This window comes from Penicillium citrinum, assembly GCF_028827155.1.
Source record: "Penicillium citrinum strain IBT 23319 chromosome Unknown utg000002l:1.0-3833315.0:1.0-3834789.0, whole genome shotgun sequence".
Classification (NCBI taxonomy): Eukaryota; Fungi; Ascomycota; class Eurotiomycetes; order Eurotiales; family Aspergillaceae; genus Penicillium; species Penicillium citrinum.
In genome coordinates this window covers 1,331,082-1,352,711 of record NW_026622687.1, presented here as the reverse complement: position 1 = coordinate 1,352,711, position 21,630 = coordinate 1,331,082, and the positions used below count along the sequence as shown (strand labels likewise).

The 21,630-nt window shown below is 36.2% G+C and overlaps 3 protein-coding genes across 3 annotated transcripts; 2 read left to right on the top strand and 1 right to left on the bottom strand.

The window, feature by feature from the left end:
• Positions 1-758: 758 nt before the first annotated feature.
• Positions 759-1,761, top strand: N7469_002327 (uncharacterized protein; the record flags this gene model as incomplete). Its single annotated transcript, XM_056641247.1, has 2 exons — positions 759-1,201; positions 1,254-1,761. The coding sequence occupies 2 exons, from the start codon at positions 759-761 to the stop codon at positions 1,759-1,761; spliced, it is 951 nt and encodes a 316-aa protein (XP_056503741.1).
• A 3,152-nt stretch (positions 1,762-4,913) lies between these two features.
• Positions 4,914-6,163, bottom strand: N7469_002326 (glutathione-independent formaldehyde dehydrogenase; the record flags this gene model as incomplete). Its single annotated transcript, XM_056641246.1, has 2 exons — positions 4,914-5,680; positions 5,746-6,163. 2 exons carry the CDS (start codon positions 6,161-6,163, stop codon positions 4,914-4,916), a joined length of 1,185 nt encoding a protein of 394 aa, XP_056503740.1.
• Positions 6,164-8,035: 1,872 nt separating this feature from the next.
• Positions 8,036-9,853, top strand: N7469_002325 (GMC family oxidoreductase; the record flags this gene model as incomplete). The annotated part of the gene is made up of 3 exons (XM_056641245.1): positions 8,036-8,075; positions 8,133-8,867; positions 8,907-9,853. 3 exons carry the CDS (start codon positions 8,036-8,038, stop codon positions 9,851-9,853), a joined length of 1,722 nt encoding a protein of 573 aa, XP_056503739.1.
• Positions 9,854-21,630: the final 11,777 nt, after the last annotated feature.

Below are 21,630 nucleotides of genomic sequence, written 5' to 3'. Positions count from 1 at the left end.
CCTCGGCATCAAAACATGCACCGCCTCCGACACCGCGGATACGAGCCCATCGATTTTTTGCTGCACCGAGCCTTCCAACCGAGCGGTGGCTAGAGTCGTCGCAATCCTGGCATTAGTCTATCTCCATGGTGCATTTTTCAGCAGCAGTCCGCTACTTCGGAAGCCAGCCAAGGAGCATTGAAAACGGTCTTAAGGGAGTTGCAGTACAGTACAGTGTGGCCAATAAGACTTCAAGTCCTGATCTGCGTGTTTCTTGGCGTGAACACCTCACGGCGGACGTGTCTTGGCAGTACGCCAGGTAACATACCCGATGCAAGGCTAAAATTGAATGAAAACTGGATGGAAAAATTACGGTCACCAGTCGTGGATGACCCCAGGCACAATCTGGAGTGGACCGGTAACTAAATGAGGTGTGACCCTTTAAGACATCACTAACCCAAGCGAGCCCTAGCCTGAGGATCTGAATTGACTGTGTCCCTGCCAAGCCACCGGCAATTCGCTTGGCTTGCGAGATGAACGACGGAGATTTGTCGCAAGCAGGGCAACTCTAGCCTCATTCGAAATTCGCCGGGGCTATTACAAGTATGGTAATTCAACTATCGAAATTTAGTGCCTGGCTGAAAAAATCACAATATCCTATGCTAGGACCTTCAAAGCCCATATAATGTTGATCGCGGAACGTTCTTTTGGCGGAGATTATTGATTTTTTTTTTTGCTACGAGTCCAACTATCGTCGGAGTTGCATAGGTTTCGCCAATATGACTACCGCATCTGTCGCCGGGGGTTACTGGACCTTCGAAAATTATGGCCCCATGACAACAACATTCACCCCTGCACCCAGCTGTACCGCGACGGATAGACTCTCCCTTGCCATGATTGATCATGATATGACCCGGGTTCAATTCCAAGTCGCCTGTCCTACATCAACAAATGACTGGGATTGTATGCCGCCTGGCACAACTACGTCAGCAACCTGGTACGATGAGAAAAAATGGGTCGCTTCTGCTGGATATTACTCGCCGGGAGTGTGTTGTCCTTCCGGTTGGGAGACGATTGGGATGGCTGCGCGTGATGATAAGTCACTGAGGACTTCTGGTTTTTTGGCTACGTCCGAGGATAAAATACCGTATTATGAGGAGCCTGCGACACTTTTGGCAAGTCTGTTAGAGCCGAGTCAGACCATGGCCCTTTGTTGTCCCAGGTAAGTCGGCATGGCTTTGATTACAAAGAAGTTGGGCTAAATCGTTGTCTAGTTCGATGACACCAAATGGTCTCGGGCAGTGCATCGCTCAAGTCCCAACTTATAAGCCCAGCGTCGGCTGTGAGGTCTACGTGGATAGTGACTACAGTTGGGAGAAGGTCACCAGGACACATGTAGAGTCCGGCATCACGAAGACAAGCACTTACGATGTCAATTCCTTTGTGAGCGCTACTACGTCGACTTCGTCTACGTCTTTTTCTCATGGGGTCGAGCGTGTGTTAACGGCTGTCTCTGTTGTCCCTATGATTACCATGGTACATCATCGGTCTGACCTGGAGGCAGCCGAGTCCACAGGTAGGTATAACAGTACCAACTATACTGAGACCGGGACTCAATCTGGTGCTGCTAGCTCTGAGGGTAAGGGGAATGCTGCTCCTGCTCCTACGTCTAATACTGCGTATAAAGTCCGAAGCATGGTGTCTATTTGGGATGGATTTGATGTGATCATCGGGGGCTCGGCTGCTGCGATGGCTATGGGCATTGCCATGCTCATCTTATAACAGATTCTCGGTAATAGTCGCCTTACGCGGCATATTTGACGCCTGGTGACTAAGGCTAAAAAACACCCTCGGAGGACTGTGTTGGGTAAACGGGGGTCGATTAGATTCGCTTGTCAAACACAGTGTTATTATGAAATTGAATGTGTAGATCGTTTGCAAGGTCCGTCTTGTCGAAGATATCGGTTTATGTACTGATACATAGAAAAACCAATTATCTATGAAATCTAATATTGCACACAAACGTCAAAAAAAAATATATACTATCTAAGATGACTTCTAGCGGAAATGACTAAGTAGAAAAGATATCTCAAGTGCAACGAACCCAATATTCGAAAATACACTAAGTATAGTGGCACCTAGCAAGATATTATAAGCTTGTCACCAGCCACTAAGGATTTTGGTGAGATCTCAAACCAATACTGTAATTGCACTTGAAGTATCTTTTCTATTCGTTGATACTATACAATGGGATGGCTGACACACTGAAGATCCAGCTTATCATTTGCGCGATGTTGTCGATTTACAGCCAGTCTATTGAGGAGTGAATATGGATTCGGGAAGGTTTTGGTCAAAAGCAACTTCCACGATATCGCTATTCTTCGCCGAATGTAAATTGTCCAGTTTTTGTATCAGGGGACTGATAGGCGAGAAAAGGGTGTTAGTCTGAAAATTCGTCCAGTTTTGGATTGTTTTTCGGAACAATTTATCTACTATAATTCAATTGAAGATTATATCTGAGTATGCCGCAAAACAAAACAAGATATATACAGATTTCGTTTTTGGCAGAAAAGTAATGTAATAAAAATTGCAACTGTGGCAAAATAAATTTGAAAACTGAATATAAATCAGCTGTGAATAGATGTATAAATATCTGTGGAAAATCTTCTGAACACAAACAGTATTTATTACCGGTGAATAAAATAGAGTGACAAATATCGCTATTTTATATTCTGCAATCTATCTTGAAAAATACTGAGATACTTAAATCATAAATTTCTTGCGGTGTATCGAGAATTTTCGAATATTAACAACAGTGATCAAGATTTTGATATCTTCATCAAGAAAAAATACAATATCTCAAAATATTTAGACTCGACTATCAGAATCGTTGACATCCTCACAATTCGCAACGGCGACGCTATCGATAATAGTACAAAGTCTGGCTACACTGCTATAAATATCCGCTCTGTGGCTACATCAACATTCTTTCTCCAATGTATCCGTATTACTCTGAAGCAAATTTTTCATAGCTTTTTGTCATCGCTAGCTGCTCTGCACATCCCGACTCCGAACTCGGGTATTAGCGATGACACTGACTCCATGTATTCCCTTGGTATAATCACGCTTGGTGCTGGTGTCGGCAACTACTTGAAATCACGCTGATATGGAAGGATTTAGGAATAGTCTCTCCCCGTGTCAGGAGCCTGATGAGCCGTATCGCCGGACCTTGTAATAGTTACTAAGTTATCAGGCTAGATACCTGTGAATAGGCAAGGATATCGGATGGTAGGAGTCAGGGGGGGGTGGATTGATACACAGACTGATTCTTGAGAGCTCCGGAATCCTGAATGTGTGTGTGATCTTATATATATGCAGTTGATCCCAAGGGGGCTAGGCTTCTGATCGATATCGAATGCTCGAGGTGTCGTATGCTTCGAATCCCGTGGCAGGCCTACTGAGCCTGGAGTCATAATGTTGCTGGATATCCAGATGGACCGGAAATTTACGTTATTTCGATTAGTTACATAACACAACACACATGTACATTAAATTCAAATTGCCAAAGTTCATCAGTCGTAGGGCGAACGATCTGTTTCTAAACTTCCAAAGTATTGGATTGAGTAGCCCTCAGTTCATAAGTCTACTCATGTTCGAAGTATATGATGTTACGTTTACACAACGGAACGGCGATCCAAGATGTTGAAGCCTCAATCCAATATCTTCTTTCAACCTCAGAAAACGGCATATGTTATAATCAAGAAAAAAAAATAAAATGTTGATCTAAATAAAGATGGACCACAAAGATAACTACAGCGTGTTTCAGGATGCCCCACTTTCTTGTGCGGATGACTCGCATGTGAATTTTATATCAAGATTGCATTATCTTATCTAGGCCAAGTTTCAATCGAACATAGCTCTTTCCCCCTATTCCTGAATTTCTAGGATGAGTTCAAATAAGTCTTCATTGTTCGGGAAGAGTACTTATCACCCTGTACATCGAGACTACGTATCAGCGTCATCTTGGGTATATTGCCGAAAAGTAACTGATTACACCATTTTGACAAACCAACAAAACATCGGCTCTCTTCACGCCATAGCTTTTAGCAAGTTTCGATCAACCAAGCTCTGCGATTGGACCATCATAGATTTCTCTTGCCCGTAAAAGACAATATACAAAGCTAGGAACGATCACAGACTTATAAACCGGATTTTACGATTCAAACACAAATATTATCATCAGGGCGAATGCGAAATTCAGGCAAATATTCTTAGCCAGCTATCACTAAGCTTTGCAAATGCTAGAATCGGCCGATACATTCAAGACTTTCTTCTACTGAAGGTTCAGCTAGTTTTAAGCTGTGGGAGATCAGAGTGAGGACATCCCAGAAATCTTGACTGTCTAATTCATTTCCAAGTATTATATCTCTCATTTGGTTCTACATAATTCTATACCTCGGACACAATGTAAAACTCAAACATTGAGATTTTATGCCATACTTGGTTTAGTGGTGTCCAACAGCTTCTAGATCTGTTTTCAATTGACTAATGTAAATACTGGCCTCTAAGATCTACTCTGATTGAATGGAAATGGCATTGATTACGTATATAAGACGTTACTTCGACGATACATTTTCATCGGATGTTGGTAAAAGCAAGCAAATCGTACCGCTTTCAAAATGCTGATTGAGACAGCATCCAGACAAACTATAGTCTTCTCTATCGATGGCATACCCAACTTGATTTTTGAATAAGATCTTCATTAAGGTCAAGTTATACTTAGTGCTGACTGACAATTTTGTAAATAATAATCAATGCGCAAGTGAAACTTTTCATGTTCCTGATCCGATCGGCCATAACTCAGGGCTTGAAGCGAGGTGTATGACTCACTCCAGTATCCAGAGATAATTACCACTAACAGTCATGCTGTTATATCAAACACTGAGCTGTATAACCGGCTTTCCAATTTTGTGGCTGGAGAACCTTTCATACGCGGGAGGTACCTCCTCGAAACTATGAAGAATTTCGTCAATGACAAAGCTTGGCTTTGCCTTCCCACTCTCAATTAGCCTTTGGAGCATAGGCTGTAATCTTTGTATCTCAGCCACGCCACCTCGAATTGAAAGGCCTTTGAACCAGAAAAGCCCTATAAGCACAGGAAATTCCCCTTGCTTATCTGTGGCCAAAGGCGTTCCTGCTGTTCGTCCCGGAGATGGAGGGTAAACACCACAAAGTCCAATCCCTCCAGTTGCCTCCGTAACCTTGATACAATTATTCAAGACGAGATTCTCTTCCGGTTCAAGCTTACTGTTCACACACTCAAATCCAACGCAGTCGACACTGCGGCGCACACCCCGCGGTTCACGTTCTAAAACTTTCTCAACGGGGTCAACTTTTGTGAAATTGATGGGAATGGCGCCGATTGACGCAGCTTTTTCTAGGCGAGAAGCGACATAGTCAACCACATAGACTCTAGATGCGCCACGTAGTATAGCCGAGTAAGCAGATAATAGACCAACAGGTCCAGCGCCAAAGATTGTCACTGTATCTCCCGCCTCGAACCCTGTGTTGTCAATTGCATCCCAGGCTGTCGGAAAAATATCACTGAGAATAATATAGTCGAGATCATGCTCTGTTGTTGAAGGAAGCTTGAGACACGAGGAGTCTGCAAATGGAACACGAATATACTCCGCTGTGGCGACTTTCTGAGCACAAAGCTATACCTGGGTAGAATTTACCCATACAGACGCGAGAAATGGTACATACCCTGAGCACCACCTAGATTTGGCCCGATATCTTCTCCAAAGCCCGGGAAATCAAAGATGGTTGACGGATTGAAGGTGAGGCAATATGTGAGGTAGCCGCGATAGCAATTCTCACAGTAGCCACAATAAATCGCGCCGGGAGCCAGCACCCGGTCCCCAACCTTCAGAGATTTGACGCCCTCTCCTGCCTCTACAATGGTGCCGAGGCCTTCGTGCCCCAAGATCCAAGGGGGCGTTTTACTGCCGAACACACCGCGATACATGTGTAAATCTGATCCACAGATTGCTGACGTTGTGATACGAATAACAATATCGTTTGGATCCGTGATTTGCGGAATTGCCTTCTTCTTCAAAGCCACCTCGAAGGGTTTGCCTTCCCAGACAATAGCCTTCATTGATTTATCTTGAGATTGCAACATTTTGCAAAGTGAAGAATTTGTGACTGTATGTACACGAAGTAAATTTATTAGGTCTAGGGATATCTATGGAGCCTTTATATGCTGGCAGAAGAGACTACAGCTAGTTGTTAATGGTAATGTTTTCCGGAAACGGCGACTCTCTCGCTAGATGAAGGTAGAATTCCAATCTGCAAAATCCATACTATGGCGTATGTCAGGATAAACCGGTGATATACTGAAGATGGACCAGTCATAACCGCTAGATCTAGGTCCAAATAGCGGGTGTCCAACTTGGTAATAATAATGGTAACTGCCCCTAGTGGATTACAGTACGATATTGACTTGCCTTATCCCTCATTTTCGATCTAGAACATACATTGATAACCTCCATTTACATCATGTCGGCTGGACCGACCTTTGTGGCACATGTAATGGTTTTATTTTTTTATTTTTTATTTTTAATTTTGAGAGAGTTCTCTGACGCTTTCTCTAGTATTAGGCAATATGGTTAATCGTCCACATCAAGCGGAACTCACGGAACAAAGTCATTGTAAGAGCAAAAAAGCTTCAACTAGTAATTTGCTTTCATCAAAGCTTGCTATCGTCAATATATATCAATATTGTAGTCAAGAACACTTAACACAAGTCCGAATTGGATACCTCGACGACATATATATCTGACTTAATCGACTTCCTCTCAAGACAATCATCACGACAACAACAGCTCCGACACCACTGCCACTATTGCGATACACCGACTCATACCAGCACATATCCTAATATGTTTTTAAATGGTTATCTCAGAGAGGCCACCTCGATCCCCAGCTTCTTTTTGATGACAAAGACTGGATTGTGGCGATTCTAGACTATATCCAACAGGAAACAACCCAATTATGTGATAAGGGCCCTTGCTAGCCAATTTGACGAGTATCTTCAATCCGTCCCAGCACTGGGATTTCATTGGAAAAGAAAGTTACGAAGGCCAAGGGATGTTTTCTGAGGAACTGAAGAATTGCGGTCAGTGTTTGATCTTCGGAAATTTATCAATTTGGCTTAATTTGGCGTGTTCGATTTGTAAACCGCCAACCAGGCTTCTCAAGCCATACAACTCACATCGCCGCCGCAATCCAATGCATCCGGTTATATCCGGTTGATCTCGCGATAAAAAAAGAGGCTATCTACTCATTAAAGCAGAAGTTGGTGTTGAATCAAGAAAAATTACTGTATGATTCAAAAGATCTTTACTTTTTTCACCTGGAAGAATGTTTGCCTCCGCTGGTTGCCTAGGCCTCGTAAATTACACCCAATCAGATTCGTGAGTACCAGCCACCGTTCTGGGTGTCGCTTCGGCCACTTACCACGTCGAGCTGTCCCACGTAGTTGAGACACCAGAAACCAGTGAATTTCCGAAGCTGCACTTTGGAAATTTTTGTCTGCGCAAAGTTTCCCATGATCGGCCCCAACCCATTTGAAAGTTGGAAAATATTCGTACTCTAGAACAAGTATTGGACCCCGACCGGCTACCTAGCAAATGCGGACTGGGCCTGATCATGAATCATTACTTTACTATCAACTTAAACGAGTTGATCCTAGAGCACAACATTATTACTGCTTCCAACTTCATTTATCGAATTTGCAAGCTTTTGCCACCCATTCGATCTTTGAGAGTTGAAAGTCTCAACTGAAATTTGCCCAAATCTCGGCCGTGTCACTTTTAGCTACGGCAGAAATTTTTTACTTGAATTGATTAAACTATAAAAGAAGGTTAGTCTGACTTCGAAATACCTCCTATGCCACTCAACAGTGCCCAGTTCTATGAAAGAGGCCATTCAGTCTAATCAGCATATTATTGTAAGAATTTCACTGTCTACAAGAAAAAATTGATGGTCCAAAATGGCTCATGAGCGATCATACGATTTCATAATCGTTGGTAGTATGTATATGTTTAGTTCCCATAATCGCTGTCTATCAACTGTCTGACAAACCATAGGCGGCCCAGCTGGATGTACACTGGCTGCATCTTTGGCGAGGTCAGCCAAGAAACCGACCGTATTGCTCCTAGAAGCTGGTGGGCGGAATGAGGACAAATCTCTGCGGGTAGATGGGAAGCGCTGGAAAACTTTCATGGAGAAGAATCTGAATTGGGAATCCCAAACAACCCCACAGGAGCATTGTAACGGCCGTCAACTCGATTACTCTCGGGGTAAGGGGCTCGGAGGTGGCTCTGCGATAAATTTTGGTGTCTATACTGTCGGGTCACAAGATGACTATGACCTATGGGCAGCTGAAGTCGACAATGATGAATTTTCTTGGAACAAGATGCAGAGGAGGTTCAAAAATTTGGAAACTTTTGCTGGCACAATGGATTTAACAGAAAGACAGAAGTATGTTCAGCCTGAATCTACGAATCATGGCAACAACGGTTGCTTGCGTGTCGGTTACGCCAAAGACTGGGATTCAGATCTAACAATGGTACTGGATGCTTTTGAAGAAGCTGGAGTGCAGCGGAATTTTGATCACAACTCAGGTAATCCACTAGGGTTCGGTCTTTGTATCAATTCTGCTTCCAAGGGAATACGATCAACCGCTGCTGATTTATTGTTCGAAGCATCGGACAATCTGACAATAATCCCCGATAGTCCGGTTCAACGCGTTATAATGGACAAAAACAAAGTTGTCGCAGCTGAGACTAATGGCAAAACATGTGGGTTCTGTCGAAGTGCTCGTTATTCTGATTTCTAGAAGAACTCATGAATCATTGCAGATTTTGCCTCGAAAGAGATCATTCTGTCTGCAGGATCACTTGAAACACCCAAGATATTGATGCATTCTGGGATCGGTCCAGCAGAAGACCTTAGCAAGTTCAACATTGCAATCAATCATAATTTGCCAGCTGTGGGCAAAGGACTCCGTGACCACATCTTTGCCCCTCTTATCGTGGCACGAAACCCCCAAACCAACGACAGAAATGATTTTTACCAAGACCCAGTAGCCATGGAGGCAGCAATGAAGCAATGGAGAAAAGACGGCACCGGCCCTTGGGCACGTTATGGCTGCCAACTCGGGATTGGCTGGTTCAAATCTGACCGAATAACATCCTCTGGAGAGTTCAAGGACTTACCCCAACATGTCCAAAATTTTATGAATTGTGAGAAGATTCCTCATTACGAGATCATTAGCCATTTCCCGGTGCATTTCACTATTCCGCAGCTCTTCCAAGATTACAGTTACATCTGTCTGTCTGTCTTCTTAATGAACGAGCAATCAGTTGGGGAGGTGCGATTGCAGTCCTCCGACCCAGATGAGCCGCTTTCATTCAATCCCAAATTCCTCGAACATCCATTCGATCGTCGAGCATGTATTGAGATCTATCGTCATTTGTGGGACCTTTCTAAGTGCCATTCTTTTGCTAAGGATACCGTCTCGACAATCATGGCACCAGCATCCGAGTCCGATGAGGACATTCTTCAGTTTTGGAAAGACAACCTTTCATCCAGTTGGCACATGACAGGAACCATGAAGATGGGCAAATATGGTGCCAACGACGCTGCTGTCGACAGTCACTTCCGAGTTTTTGGGGTGGAAAATCTACGCGTGGCTGACCTGAGTGTATTGCCCGTTCTTACGAACAACCACACTCAGGCCACTGCTTATGTGACTGGAGCAACATGTGCTGATATTTTGATTGATGAATATGGTTTGGATAACTAGCTATATGCCCAGTTTGGATCGCTACGTATCAATTCACCCATTTTAAATTAGCTATGTAGCTATGATGCCAAAGATTCGTCCTAATTTGACATTCACAATGAGTGGAATGATCTGGTGAAGAGTGGCTATAATTATCTACCTAGAAAAGATACTTGTATTGGGAAGGCCGCAGCAAATTACTCAGTTTAGGCACATTTTCCTTGAAGGGCTGAGCAGATTTCTTTTTTTCAATTTACACTTCATTATAAAAAATTGTCAAAAGGCGCAAATTCAGAGCCTCGCCCCACCAGTTGTGGAGAAATTTGGAGGCCTAAAGCAATCAAGCTGTGCCTATGGTGACCCCGTTTGGAAAACTTGGCCAAAGGACAGCTTTCCTAAATTGATGTGATTGGTTCGAAATTACGAAGTCTCGTCAGCGATGTCACTCACAGTTCAGAGGCCGCTTTCAGTGACCACTCGTGTTGATGGTACGTCATTATCTTTATGAGTCTACTAACATGAAGGATTAACAAGGGAAATAATAACGTTATTTGGGCCAGAACTTTAAATTTAGCCTGGATCACTTGGTATTTTTGCTGGGAGAGTATGTCTTTTAGTGCATCTTTATACAGTCTGACACTGAAAATGACCAGCCAAGCGCAATTATCTCCGGAATAGCTGCTGGTCAGCAATGTAGTCAAAAGCGAAAGGGTAAGCTTACAATTTCTGACCCAACACAGCTAGTTTTCTCTTTAAAATGCATTGACCTAGATTGGAAATCGACAGCTTCTAGTTAAAATCTGTTTCTTATATTTGCAGTAGATAACAGACAATCGAGTTCTGTTGTTCAAGACAATAATTGTATCCTTTGTAAGATAGCTGCACTACTAATATGATAAAAAACCCTTTGTTGATGATTTGGGACCAATTGCCTATTTAGATACAGCTGGAATGGATGATGAATCGATTTTCGATTAGTAAGAATTTGGTGGAATCTACACTCTGCTCCCACCATAGACACTGTAAGACCTTGTTCAAAAGCAATTCAGCCTGTCTACACCCTCTCTCATAGGCTCTGAAATTTATTCCCCAGAGGATGGGGTATTTGAACTCCCATTTTAACATTAATCTACTGTGGGCAATTCTGTCCTATTTGTGATTTAAGATGGCTTCAAAGGACCAAGTTTCCCCCCCTTGCAACTCATAAAAGCCGACGCGCCTCTAAACCCAAAGTGCGGACTGGCTGCATTACTTGCAAGTAAGTTGATATACAGGGTGCCTGTGCTTCATCAGCCTGAAAGTGTACAGGTTACGGCGAGTGAAGTGCGACGAAGGCAAGCCATTATGCCAGCGGTATGTTTTCTCGCCCCTGCGCTGCCGGAATGGTGCTCAAAGAGATGATTTTAAACTAAACTGATATACTCAACAGTTGTATCCAATCTAAGCGAAACTGCTGTGGATATAGGACGCGTGACGTTGTTATTGAACCCCCTCGAGCTAAACTTCCTCGAGCACTGGCGCCTGCACTCATGGCTAACCAACGCTCTCCAATCGAATCTACGCTTTCGACAGACCAGCTCGGATACACCGGACCCGGTGTCTTTTTTAAACACTTTAAAAATGGCCTACCTCATCATCTTGATACTACGAAATATTTTGTCGCCTCCGACTTCCAGTATAAATTTATTTCTTCTACTCTCCAAACGGACGCACTAGTATCCAGAGATCTCTCCAGTTATCTCTCACAGAATCCGCCGGTGGAAACTGAGTATGGACATCAATTACTGTATATGTCTGTACTGCGTATTATTTATGCGACTGGTCGGCTCCCTGATGAGATCGCTGAGCAGTTCTTCCACGGAATCTCGCATTTTATTCCTGGTATTAGTGTCGCCCGAGTTCAAGATGGAATTTCTAGACTCCCAGACACTGTCCCTCAAATGGGGTTTTCCATTCTGCTCTTGGCTATCTGTTTGATTACATTCCATCAGATAACACCAAGTAGCTCGCCCGCAGGACCCGACCAAACAACTCTCTACACCACTACAAAATTACTTTTCAATCAAGTTACTAAACTCACTACTCAAGACCCTCCAGACATAATGCTCATTCAGGCTGGTATTGTTCTTGCTGTCTATGAGTATTCCTGTGGAATGCCAGACACAGCATTTCAATCACTTTCTGGCTGTGCAAATATGGGATATGATGCAAATCTTCCCCGGTTGATCTATGCCCATGGGGAGGGGCAATTATGGAAAGAAGGAATTAATACATGGTGGGCAATACTTATATATGAAAGGTGAGTGAGTTGAATTTTCCCCAAAGCGTTTTTCTTTTATGATCTGGCGATACTGAAAATTTGGCGGTTGCTTGAAGATTAAGTTTTTGTGAAATGACCCCATCAAACAAAAGTTTGCCTTTTTCCGCCTCCATACCAAGCATTGATTTCATCCTTCCAGTTGAACCAAATACATTGGATCTTAAGGATCCACCACATTTCAGGCCTGCTTCCATTTACTCTTCTGTATGGGGAGAAATTGGACCGCAGGCTTGGTCTGCGCAGGGAATCTGGATTTTGGATCAAATTCATCAGATCATGCGAGTGGAAAACGGAGAACTACAGCTTACCCAATTGGCTAAAATTGATGAAATACTCCAATGCTTTGCTATAAATATCATGAGTCAACTTCCCACAAGCCACGATATATTCTGCGGGACTGTGGCAATCGTGATCAGGTTAGTGTAGCTTCATAATACTCATATACAACTGAACATTATTGATGGTGGGGTACTAATCAATGCTGCTTAGGGGCCTGTTCCTTGTGAATGAGCATATTCTGGCAAAGAGGCCTCATATAATAGAAAGTGGCGATGTCTGGTGGTTATCTCGGATTGAAAAGTCGAACGCGGCACTGGAAACGGCCACAAATATGATGATTGACATCATCGATGCTGAATCCCAGGACAGATCACCCTGGTCTTGTCCTCCAAGCCGTTTGTATCGCCTAAGATCTGCACTGGGATATTTGGAAAGGCGACCTGATCTACGGCAGCATTCTCTATTTCAAGCAGCTCAGAGACGTCTACATGCGAAACTTGATATAGTTAATAGGTACTGGGGTATAAAGCTTGCAGACTCTGAGGGTACTCATGCTCTGTTCGGTACTGCATGTATTGGAATTTTGAAGTAGAGAAATTAGACCGATTTCCACGCCTTATATACTTTCTATAAACCGGCAAGTCATTATTACAGAACTTTACATAGCCAGCATTAATCAAAAATAGCAGATGCTGTCAGCGGTCACAAACCATTCAATTATCCACGAGTCATTCCTTTTCTCCATGAATATCAGCTTGAAAATCCTAAATATCCAAAGACAAGGAGATCGCATCAGCTAAAGCAACCATTAGACCAAAGATCTCACGATCGGGCAGCAAAAATATTCCAAAGGAATGGTTTATACTTTTTCGCTGTTCTCCTATCCATGACTTGGCCTCGTGATATGTTTGCACGACAGTACGAAGCATTTGACTGAACCACGGAAAGCTCGACTGTAAATCATAATCTTCGTCTCCACTTCATTCGCATCGATCGACTCGACCGAATTGTGAAACTAATTTCTTTTCCCTTGGGGATTGATGCGCCTATCCAAAAGGTGGTAATGTTCTAGAACAAAGGAATTAACCACAAAGATACAAACTGAAGGGCTTGAAGGTCGTGGAGCCTAGAATAATTCACTCTGGCCCTACGAGAATTCAACGTGACCATATGGTTTTGGTCCACTCATTCACGTGCTTCGTGCTTCTATGGTTATATTGGTAAATTAAGAATGGATGATTTACTGATAGCTGTTCAATCGTGGAGAACATGAGCATTGGATAGTAGTAACGCCTCGATCGGGGTGGATGAAGCCTTGTCGCGACGACGAATACGTCGAGATTTGTTTATTGATGGAACCGTTTGGCTAGATTTGAGGGATAACTCGGCGAAAGGCTTCGGCTCTTGTGCACCGGTTGGCGTAATTCAGACAGGGCGACGTTGGATCTAATATTGGTTGCGGCTCACATAGACCGGATGAATTATGAAGGAGGGATATCCATCCTCGAGACAGAGGGAGGGTAGGGAGAAAAGCAGTCGCCAAGGTTACTGCAACCCTCCCGATTGCCGCTTCGGTCCCGATTCCTGCGTTCAAGGCATTCTTTATAGTATGATTGAAAATATAATTTACAAATTTTGAGTCTAAATTATATTATATATTTTGTAAACTCTGAAAAAAATTCAATTTTGATTCAATATTGAGTTATATTTGTTTTTAATATAAGAAAATACTAGACCTGGGAATGAGCATGCTCATGAGCGGTTTTTTGAAAGGCCGGCTTATCATGAGCCGTTTATCTCATGAGCTGGGGTGCTCATAAGCATGCTCAACCCGCTCAAAAGTGGTGACTATTTTGCATTATTTTATGTCAATAATTTTGATTGTAATGTAATTAATCTGTTAACTATAGTTAATTATCAAAAATACTATTTTCTATTTGGTTTTCAATATATATATATATATATATCTAGATAGACGATATAGTATCTTTATACTATTTTTGTTTCAATTTCAATATATTCTAATCTGTTATATAATTTTTTCCAATAGTGACTGAATAGAGCTATTCAAATTAGTATATATATAATTTTATTTCAATATTCTGAATTTTTGGTGATATAGAAAAATTAGATTGAAATAGTAAAAATTTTTTAGCCAAACTGAATTCAAACAGAAATATATTAAAAATCAAAATATAAGTAGATCTAAATAGATTATAAATAATTAAAACACTTTTTATCTTATTAGTCAATTATCAGCTATCTAAAATAAATATCAAAATTTAAAAAAAAAAAATCAATTATAATTGTCACGGGATCCCTGACAACGGATCTGAAGGATGATACGGCGAAGCCATAGAGCTTACTGTGAAGGGCTATGGCCAAATTGATTCAATACTGACTATGCCGACATGCTGTCTACAAAAAGCTTGCAGAAGAGAAGGAGTGGAACAAGCAGAAGAACAATGGAAACAATATATATAAGACAGTGGCAGAACAAGAGTGTATGGGGAAAGACTATATGGCACAGCCATATAGTATGAAGCGGGTCTAACCCATTACACTTACCTCTTTCGGTGAAGCTACTGATCTTCACGCTTCGAACCCGATTCGACACTGCTTCTTTCTCGAAGAAGATATGTGAGGAAAAGATTGAATGACTTTACTTATATTATTTTGATTGTTTGAAGACTCTTCAAAAATTAGTCTCTCTGTATATTCTACTAAATAATTGAATTGATTTTCTGTTCTTTTTCTTCTATTATTCTCTTATCTAGTCAATAAATACTAGCTTGTATTTTAGTACTGTTACAATTCTGATTCTTTTTCTTTGATTATCTGAGAAGAATAATAGTATTCTCAATCTGTTGCAATTCTACTGTTGATTCTAAGATCTCTACTGAAACTGTACTGATTATCCAGCAGAGATTGTATTCGATTTGTATTCGATCTGATCCGATTTCTGAATCTGAGCTTGAATTGATATCTAAGATCGATACTGAAAAAGCTGTTCAGAATAGAACAATTAATCTGGATATCTCAATTTGAGAATAAATAAGACAAATCGGTCTCAAATCAATAGTGGAAGATTCTAATAAAATTGATAAGAATAAAAATAAAATTTTCAATTTTTTTGAGCAAACTTTTAAAAAATAAAGATATCAGAAGAAGATATTTAAGACAATTAAAAACAAGAAATATATTAGATTTCTTGAAAAAAAATTTAAATAAAAATTAATTCTTTTATTCTATTTCAGTATCAATTTATATCTGAAATTCAATAGAATCAAGAATATTAGGATTATAAAATTTATTATCAAATTTATATAACAAAAATAGAAATTCTGGATCAATAATCTAAATATAATAAAAGAAACAACAATAACTATTCTAATTGTTTTTAGAATCATTGTGAAGGGCTAAGGCCAGGTTTAATTTCAACAAGGCGTTGCCTACAAACTGTTATTGTCAAACTTGAAGAAATGTAAATACAGTGGCCGATGCGATTTGGATACGGTGCAGCTTCGGTGCTGTATTGTTCCGTTCCGACAGCATCTGGGGTAAAAGGTAAACACGACGACAAGGTCACGTGGTACACGTGATCCTATATATCGGGTTCTGACCCGTTACAATTTCTCAATAAAAATAAATATAATTCAATAGTAAATCAAGATTGAATCTTTTCAGAATTTGCAAAATACAAAAATATATTTCAAATATAGAATTTATATATTATACTATCTAGAAAAAAGACAGACTATAAAATTGAGATTTAAAAAAATATTATATTCTTTTATAAATCTATATATTCTCTTTTGCAAATAGAATTGAAAATTCTATAAAAATATTTTGATAAGAATCTAAAAAATAATTGAATCAGATTCTCTTTAAATTCTATCAGAATTTCTATTTTGTTTGTTTCAAGAAAAGATAAAAATCTTTAATTATATATTGATTATTGAAGATTAAACAAAATTTCTATTAAAAATTAATATTTTTATTTTTTATTTTAGAGATTCTTGACTATCTATTAGATACTAAATTCTTTAGTAAAATAGATATTCAGAATATATATTATTGTATTAAAATCAACAAAAACAAAAAATAGAAAATTATATTTATAGTATCTGTGAAGACTAGTAGTAGGGATGACTAATAGTCTTAATAGCAGAGGGGAGTTGTCCCAAATAGGAAATTTTCAAATTGTTAAGATTGAAATAAAATAGAGAAGATGGTTCTGATCATCTAGGCCGAGGGGTGATGGCCCTATTTATATTAATTTGATGATAGTGAATAGAATGGTCATTTGACCTGAATTGCCACATAGTGGCAAGTAATGATATCATCATCGGTAGTTGTAGTGAATACTATAGCCGATATACTATACTATAGTATTATATAATATATATAATATAATATTCAGAGTATCTATAATAAATATAAAATATATAATTATACTATTGATTTTGTCAATATTTCAATAATATTTCAGAATTATATTTATACAATATTTATAGAATTATTAGATATTATTTGAATTGTATATCTAGATAATATATTGATCTTCTCAAAAATCTGCAAAGAATATACAATTTATCTTCAAAAAATATTTAGAAAATTATAAAAAATCTAGTTTTTTATAAAATCTACTAAATATATATTCTATCAATCTGAGATTGAATTTCTTGAATTTATTATAGATTAACAAAGAATAATTATGGATCAACAAGAAACTAAGACTATTTTGAGATAGAAACTATTTTGAATCTATTATAATATATAAATATTTCTGAATTTGTATAATTTATATTGATAATTTATTCAAGATTATTTATTATTTATTTTATCTTTTATTGAATTTTTGAAAAAAAAAAAAATAAAAAAACTAGACTCTATATAATTGAATAAAAAAAATATTTTGCACTCTATTCAAAATATTTACAAAAGTACTATTATTATAATTCTTTGATTCTGTAAAATCTATTTATATAGAAATAGATATCTCCAGATTTGATATAATAGAAATATTATTCTAGTTATATAAAGAAATATAGTATCTTATTGTATTCTAATTGGAAAAATTTATATTTATAGAATATAATTATATTTTCTCAGATCAAAAATTATATACTATATTTGATTTTTTAAATACTGGCAATAATATCTCAAAAAAAGCAGATACTATATTAAAATTCTCTCTGATTATAATAATTTGAAATTGTTTATATAGTAATTCAAGATCAATAGAAGACAAATCAAATAGTATTTATGTTTGATTCTATTTGATTTTGTTATTTTGTATCAATCAGATAAAACAAATTCTGTCAATAGATTGTCTCAAATTTCTGGAGTCAAGAAATTTTTTTCTGTTGAGAAAATATTGAATTTTTTTGTAATTAATTCATATTTGAAATAATAATAATTATTTAAGAATTATTTGCAGTTAATAGATTATTTGAGAAAAAATATAGAGAAAATATTTTATATTCAATAAAAATTGATATATTAATCTATAGAGAATTGCAGAATATAGATATTTATTTTATTAGTAATTTGTTTAACAATCTAGTCTATAAAAATATTATATATATAGAATATATTTTCTATATAAATCAAATATAAAATATAGATAATAAAGATAATATTATTAATTATATAGATTATTTTTGAACTGATTTTAATAAAAATTGGACTAGAAACAATATTAATATAGAGAATACTCAAATTTTTATAAATCAAATATATTTCAAAATATAGAGATTAATAATATATCTATAGATTTTTAAAGAATAATTGCTATAGAAAATCCAGATTAGAGAAATAATATAATTATCTACAAAAATTGAATTATATTCAATTTATATTTTCTAGAATTATATTGACTGTAACAGTAGTAAAAATATTTTATATAAAAAATTTTTAGAAAAACTAGAAGATTTTGTTGTTCAATTATAGTTCAAAAATATTACAATTTATAAACAAAAGATTGTATTATCAAAAAACAAAGAAATATTGAAATATAAATTCAAAAAATTTATTCTATTATATTAATAGATTATATTCTTATTGTCGGCAATCTATAATCTAGATTGATATAGAACTATTATAATAATTTTTTAGCAGATTATTTTGAAAGAATTTATATAATTGAACTATTTCAATAGAAATACTATTGAAAAAATTTCAGAATAAAATACAAAATTTTATTGTATTATTTATAATTTATCAAAAAATCAAACTTCTATAATATCAGTTTTATAGATAGTTGCAATTATTCTCTATTTCTCAAAGATTTTTTGCAGAATTAATAATAGATTTTATTACAAAACTATCTGAAATAGATTATCAAAAAAAATTGATACTATTTTTGTTATTATCAATAGATTCACAAAATATTTTTGATCTCTATATCTATTACAATCAATATTATTGAATTTATAGAACTATTTTATAATCAAATTTAATTAGAATATAGAAATCCAGAGAAAATTGTATCAGATTGAGAATCTGTCACAGGATCCCTGACAATAGATCTGAAAGATGATACAGTGAAACCATAGAGCTTATCTCTTTCAGTAAAGTTACTGATCTTTACACTTCGAGCCCGATTTGATACTGTTTCTTCCTCGAAGAAAATATATAAGAAAAAGATTGAATGACTTCACTTATATTATTCTGATTGCTTGAAGATTCTTCAAGAATCAGTCTCTTTTGTATATTCTATTAAATAATTGAATTGATTTTCTATTTTTTTTTCTATTATTCTCTTATCTAGTCAACAAATACTAGTTTGTACTTTAGTACTATTACAATTCTGATTCTTTTTCTTTGACTATCTAAGAAGAATAATAATACTCTCGATCTGTTACAATTCTACTACTGATTCTAAAATCTTTACTAAAATTGTATTGATAACTCGGCAGAGATTGTGCTTGATTTGTATCTGATCCGATTCTATCTTTGAGTCCAAAATTGAATCAGTATCCGAGTTCGATACAAAAAAAGCTATTCAGAACAGAACAATTAGTCTGGATATCTTGATTCAAGAACAAATAAGATAAATCAGTCTTGAATCAATAGCAGAAGTTTTAGTAATACTGATAAAGATAAAAATAAAGTATTCGATTTTTTAAGCAAATTTTTAGAAAATAGAGATATCAGAAGAAAATATCTTAGAAAATAATTAAAAACAAAAAATATATTAAATTTCTTGAGAAAGAATTTGAATAAGAATTGATTTTTTTATTCTATTTCAGTATTGATTTATAAGTGAAATTCAATAGAATCAAGAATATCAAAATTACAAATTTTATTATTAAATTTATATAATAGAAACAGAAATTCTAGATCAATAGTCTAAATATAATTTTCAAAGGTAATTCTAATATATATCAAATAGATAATACTATAATCAATAAAATAGTATAGTATCTAGATATCTACTGCCAAAATAAATAGATATTATATTATATTCAAAAATAGTATAATTCAATTATAAATATATAGAAATATTTCTTAGAATAGATTCAAAATTTTATCTATAATATATAGAATTTTGAGAGAGATATTTATATTGAATACAATAAATTTTAATAGAGATTCAAGAAGAATCTATAGAATTTTTATAATTGACTCGAAAATTGTAAATATCATTTGATATTTGTATTTAAAAAAATATATTTAAAAAAATATATTATACAATTTTAATCTAAATTGAATCAATATCTTATTATCAGAGTTGAAAACAATATATATTCAGTTTCTATTATAAAAAAATAATAGATTGATACTACTAAGAAATATTGATATTTTATAAACAAAGAGAGACAATATCTAAAATACAGATATAATAAAAAAAAACAACAATAACTATTTTAATTGTTTTCAGAACTATAATTCTCAAATCAATCAAATCAAAAAGGCAACAATTTATTTTATTCTTCAAAATAACAAAGAATCAACTATAGGATAGATTCAAATCTTTCTCAAGATAGCTATCTGTTTTCAGACCCTAGAAAATAATTCTTCAATATCAAATACTATAATTATAGACAGAAAAATTATATATATTCAGAATATTCTTGTCACAGGATCCCTGACAATAGATCTGAAGGATGATACAGTAAAGCTATAGAGCTTATCTCTTTCGGTAAAGTTACTGATCTTTATACTTCGAACCCGATTCGACACCGCTTCTTCCTCGAAGAAGATATATGAGGAAAAGATTGAATAACTTTGTTTATATTATTCTGATTGCTTGAAGATTTTTCAAGAATCAGTCTCTCTGTATATCTTACTAAGTGATTGAATTGATCTTCTGTTTTTTTTTCTATTATTCTCTTATCTAGTCAACAAATACTAGTTTGTATTTTAGTACTATTATAATCCTGATTCTTCTTCTTTAACTTTTTGAGAAGGATAATACTATTCTTGATCTGTTGCAATTCTACTGCTAATTCTGAGATCTCCACTGAAATTGTATTGATAATTTGATAGAGATTGTATTTGATTTGTATCCAATCCGATTCTATCTCTGAGCCCGAGATTGAACTGGTATCTGAGATCGATATAGAAGAAACTGTTCAGAATAGAACAACTAGTCCAGATATCTCAATTCGAGGACAAATAAGACAAGTCAGTCTCGAATCAATAATAGAAGATTCTAATAAGATTGACAAGAATAAAAATAAATTATTCAATTCTCTTGAGTAAATTTTTAGAAAATAGAGATATCAGAAAAAAAAATTTCAAAAGACAATTGAAAACAAGAAATATATTAGATTTCTTGAGAAAAAATTTAAACAAGAATTGATTTTTTTATTCTGTTTCGGTATTGATTTGTATCCGAAATCCAATAGAATCAAGAATATCAAGATTATAGATCTTATTATAAAATTTATATAATAAGAATAGAAATCCTGGATCAATAGTCTAAATATAATTTTCAGAAACAATTCTAATATCTATTAAATAAATAATACTAAAATCAATAAAACTATATAGTATCTAGATATCTATTGCCGAAACAAATAGATATTATATTGTATTCAAAGATAATATAATTCGATTATAAATATATAGAGATATTTTTTAGAATAGATTCAAAGTTTTATCTATGATATATAGAATTTTGAGAGAGATATTTGTATTAAGTATAATAAGTTTTGACAGAAATTTGAGAAGAGTCTATAGAATTTTT